Raw genomic sequence first — 5,417 nt, forward strand, 5'->3', positions numbered from 1 at the left:
ATTATATACATAGTATTCTATATTATATATATATATATATATATATATATGTAAACGGATTATATATTTTCTTTTGTTTGCATTTGTGCGAGAATTATATATATGTATGGCTGTATGTACGTTTGTATATTATATATATATATTACATTTTAATATATATATATATATTATGTATTTGTGTATGTGTGTACACGTGTGTTTTTGTGTCGACGTGTATGTGTATATATGTGTGTGTATATATATTTGTGTGTGTGTATGTGTATGTGTATGTGTATATATGTTTACGTGTTTATATTTGTGTGTATGTATGTATATATGTATTATTATGTTCATGTTTTATGTGTATGTTTAATCTCGTTTATTGTGTTTCGTACATTCGAGCGGACTTTTTCGCCACAGATATCGACAACTGTTTCTCTCAACAGTGACAGTCCCGCCGTGAGAAATAAACCAAATTATTGACAAGAGTTGGAACATAATCAGTCGTTCGCAAGAGATGAAGTATTGTGTTGACAAGGCGAGTAATCGCTTGCGCATGTATCATATATGGGTTTATTTTATTCCGCTGTGTTGGGCGAATTCGAGCTGGGGAGTCGCCCCTATACACTATTAGCCGAGTTTTCGATTTGCATTCGAGAGGTGACTATGTCATCGTTGGTTATTATTATCTTAACTCTGTAAGAGTACATGTACTGGTCTTAAGTGGCGGTCTGGGTTTCATATTCGTATCATGTAGGTAGCTAGTACCCTCAGTCTCAATTACTGTAGTATATGGTGAAACGTACCACGCCTCGCTGCGTACATGCATATCAGCCGACGTGTACTACTACAAAAGGGTTAATCCTGCCCCCACCAGTAGTTCCATACACCCATCCCGGGCAAATACTATCGCAGCATCCTGCGCAATTGCATGCCGTGCGAATGTGGGCTCATGCTACTTATCGATGGATACTGAATTGTACTGGCAATATGGGTGGGATAGATTCTATTCCATTCTATCTGTGCGTAGCAGTGTTGTTGCGATGGATTCCTAGGTCTATACCCAACACCGACTGATATTGAGCGCTGCTGACCAACGCCCCACTAGAATCTGCTGTGTGTGTGTTGAGTACAAGTTGATTGCATCGATTGTATGGTCTGGGTCTGGGTCTGGGTCTGGGTGTGAGTGTGTTGATAATGCGCTGGTTTGCGCTGCATGAGATCGAGTATTTCGGGTTCTTCTCGCCTAGCGGTAGTATGGTGTGTGGCTTAGATAGACTTCAGAATGGCTCAGATAGTACCGAGTCCCCACTAGCATGTTGATGTCTTATGCATATTTACAAACATCCACCCACGCCGAAATCCTATCATTTTTCAGGGTACGTACGTCCGACGAATGCGTGATTACTGTTTCCCAACTCGACCTCTCGCCAAAGCCTTCGTCTCTGTCCCCCGCCAATTGACATGCCTGGGGTTGTACACCATCCAGCGTATAGATACTTTTCTTATTCCTATGCATATCCAAAGTATATCCCTGGCTTTGACTCTTAAGTCTGCGTAAGCTTGTACATTCGAGCTCGGCTGAATCGTCGCTGTCGGTGCACTCATCGGTGGTGTCAATATCGTGATCGTGCAGAGAATCGTCATCACTGTGCCCATCTAGATCCATCCCACTATCACTCCCCGACGAAATCCGGTGCTCTTCGCACAATTCACCTGTACTCATATTTACATCAGGAGAGGTGCATATACGTGTTTCCTCCCTTGCGTTTATTTCAGGCGACACTTGGATACGAGGTGTACTCGCGTCTGCATAGTCGTCCTGGTCATCTATCGAGTCATACATCATGATATCCTCATCCTCTGTGCTTTCGGTCTCCTCGTCACTGTCGTACAGAAATAACTCCAAGTCGACTATCTCCGGGCGCTTCTCGCGGAATGCGTGTGGTAAACTCTGGTGGCCACATATTTGTCTGGGTGGAGTTCCCTTTGAATGGCAATATGCATACTCGTCCTCGAGTAACAGTTGCCTTGTACGCGACAATGCGAAGTGTTCAATGTTATGTTTGAACATTCCTTGCCTAGATACAGTGTTGGTGGCTGTTTCTTGACGCGCCCTGAGCCTTAAACTGGTCGATGCATCACGCACATCCGGTAGTCTATTGTGTAGTACTGTGACTGTGGGTGTGATACTGTGTACTAATTTCTCAGGTGTGAATTCATTGCACTTAGTATACCAGAGAGACCGTTGTCGTACGCTACTCCTCCGTCTTCGGTGTGACTGTGGCGGGTGTTTTATATTTTCTAGCGAAAAGTTTGCGGAGAGTTGTGGTGTGTGAAGTTTCGTAGCTTCCAGCGTTAAGTTTGTAAGGATTTGTGGCTTGGTCAACATGGTAGGGAGACTTATAGTTTCTGCAATATATGTACATATAATGATAAGGAATGTTTGAAACACTTCGTATTTGTATTTAAAGATTAGCCTCTTTACCACGCGCCTACCCATGCATGTTATTAGCACCACATGTATTGACAACAGACGGAGATAATAAATAAACAAAATATTTTGTCAATTGGGCTTGGACTCCAGAAGTCAACGGATTGTGCTGTAAATAAAATAAATACCGGGGTGCTAATGTCGCCGTCGTTGCAATACCAGTCAACCAGTGTCTATCGCCCATACCAGAGAGAGTTAACCCCAGGGCCCAGGGCCCTGAGGCTCGGTATGGTCCAGTCGGCGCCGACTCGGCAGTCCGGGGAAAAGTTCTGGCAGTAGACTTCTATACTGAGTCCGTGCGAGTGAGTTCTTCCAAGTTCCAACATTGGCCCAGAAAGTCAAAAGACGCCGAGATGTGAGCATGTTTACTTTTGCTCCGTAGGGCTCTTCAAGATTCTTATCGTGAGTTCGTGTCAATTTTTCACCTGCTAAATGCGTCATCTATTTTAAGTCTCGCAATATGATTGGTTAAGATACTTTGGCCAAAAGGCCGCACAAGGAGTCAAGCACCGCCACAAGCGCGCCACTCATAACAACGACAGTGACAGATCGTTCAGTTCTAAACTGCTATTGCTCAAAAACTGAAAAGTTACGTTTGAATAAAACCGTTAACAATTCTATAATATAAAATTAACTTCAAAAGAATCAGCCTACTATTTATGTAAGTTCATAGACTTCCAAATTTGAAAATAGACTGTAAATAGTAAATAAATACGTTCAACTAAACGTATTTGTTTGTATATATTATATATTGTAAAAAAAACACAAACAGAACCTATGAATCAGGCAGATATTTTTTTTAAAAGCCAGGCACGACTGTGGGAGCTAGGGGCTAAACCACAATAAGCGTAAACGCTTATTTGCTCGACATCGTAAATATGGGTCAAAACTCAAATGACTTGAAAATGGAATTTTGAACGGAAATATATCCGAGGAAAACGTTTATAAAAACTTTGAACCTAAGGCCCACGGCCTCAGGGCTCAGGCCTCCAAATAAACACCCTCTCGGAGTCGTGGCCGTAGTGTCAAGTTGGTCAACCATAGGCCAGTACGATATATACGATGAATGTAAACGTTTATTTGATCAGTTCATACGTTTTATCCAATAGCCGTCTGATAGGCGATAGCCGTGGGGGACTGGTCACTCGTGGCACAGGAACATGGGCACCCTGGGCTTGGGGGGAAGGAATTTTATTTATATTTATTAGGGACGGTCTCAACGCCAGCTCTAAAAGTAAAAACAGAAGGGGAATAAAAATGAAATTCGGGAATAAAAGTTCAGTTTCGAGAATGTGGCTTGAAAGCCGATATCACTGCATACTGCGAGATAGTGAAAAACTGAAGGCTTGCGAGTTGCGAGATGACTTCTCACGACCCAAAAAGTAGATATAATTTCTTTCCGATTTCATTTTGAAGTGAAATATTTCGTCCGGAAGAATGAGATTCGTATTTGACATATTAAATCCGGCAATGTTAATACGGGTAGGGTTTGTTGACACAGCCAAAAACCACCTAAAGAATCAAAAACAATGGTGGCAGACTGGCTGTATACACTCTCTTGTCAGAATCTCAGTCTGCTGACATAGCCTCTTCCTTCAAATAATATGCTTCCGCACTATGTGTCTGTGTCTGGTAGTCATGTAAGTGTACAGTTACTATACACTGCCATTTATTATCGCACACAATAAATGCATCCGTGTCTTGATTTATTACGATATATATATATATATATATATATATATATATATATATATATATATATATATATATATATATATATATATATATTATATATAATATATATCTATATATATATGTGTGTGTGTGTCTCTCTCACTCTCTGTCAGTTTCTGTCTGTCTCTGTTTCTGTCTCTGTCTGTCTCTCTGTCTTTGTCATTGGATTACTGAGCTATGCAGCAAAGATGCGGCGTCAACACAGTTATCACTTATGTATTTCGTGTACGAGATATCGACCGAAAATCCATAGCCCCTCAGCCACAGGTGATAAGACTGCAAAACAGCTGTGCATGAGTCATCAAGTCATATCATGATGATGATAAATAAAAGTATGCACGCTCCCAGTACATAAAAAACATTCAATTTTGAAATAAATACAGACAAGTGGTTGTCGGACACTCGGACACCCCAATTGTCATAGTTTCCGATTCTTATTTTACAACATCTTTTATTGTCGTTTACTATTATGTGCCTGAATCCTTGTTGAAATGTAGTTCAAGTCTCATATTTACCAGTACATAGTTTTTATTTTACATTTACTTTTTTTTGTACATTTCAGTAGACTACATAGTATAGAAATTCACCTCGTCGTGTGAATTTGAGACACATTATTTGGAAATGTTGGTTACCGTGTGAATATTTCAGACGACTTGTGTACAAGTTTACAACATACCTCATTTACGACAGATATTCAGGTACTGCTGTGTACCTTTTGTATATTTCAGACGATTAGTAGAGTTCTTTACGACATCCACTGAATTTGCGACACGTATTCCGAAAATGTTGGCCCAAATGCCAAAAAGATCACTTTTTGCTGAGACACGCGCCGACGTGCGACACCATTTCCTTTGGACAGTCATACAACAGCAACCAGTCGACTTGACCTCTCTCAGAAGCAGCACGATACCAGATCACACCCGTTGTCTTGTGCGTGTCGTAGGTTGAGTGTTGCCCTTGTATATAAAACTTAGGTCTCATAGTGAGTAGTAGGCCTGTTATTGTCTGTTCCCGTACAAACTTGCACAACCTGGAGCGTGCATGCAGGCTACCCATCGGCCAGCAGATTTCAGCGACTTGAAAAAGTGCATTTGTATATGCATGTATCTATAGATAGATAGATATATACACATCGAAGTGTAATATACGTATTTGAGAAGGCGTTGTATACAGAGAATTACACACCTTAGTTGATTACTGTCACTGTACA

At 40.9% G+C, this 5,417-nt stretch overlaps 1 protein-coding gene across 1 annotated transcript; it reads right to left on the reverse strand.

Annotated features, from left to right (window-relative positions):
• Positions 1-536: 536 nt before the first annotated feature.
• Positions 537-2,500, reverse strand: SARC_02738 (hypothetical protein). Its single transcript, XM_014303472.1, has one exon. The coding sequence runs from the start codon at positions 2,480-2,482 to the stop codon at positions 1,307-1,309; it is 1,176 nt and encodes a 391-aa protein (XP_014158947.1). The 5' UTR covers positions 2,483-2,500; the 3' UTR covers positions 537-1,306.
• Between the last annotated feature and the right edge of the window lie 2,917 nt (positions 2,501-5,417).

The sequence above is a fragment of the Sphaeroforma arctica genome (genome assembly GCF_001186125.1).
Source record: "Sphaeroforma arctica JP610 unplaced genomic scaffold supercont1.127, whole genome shotgun sequence".
NCBI classification, from domain to species: Eukaryota; class Ichthyosporea; order Ichthyophonida; genus Sphaeroforma; species Sphaeroforma arctica.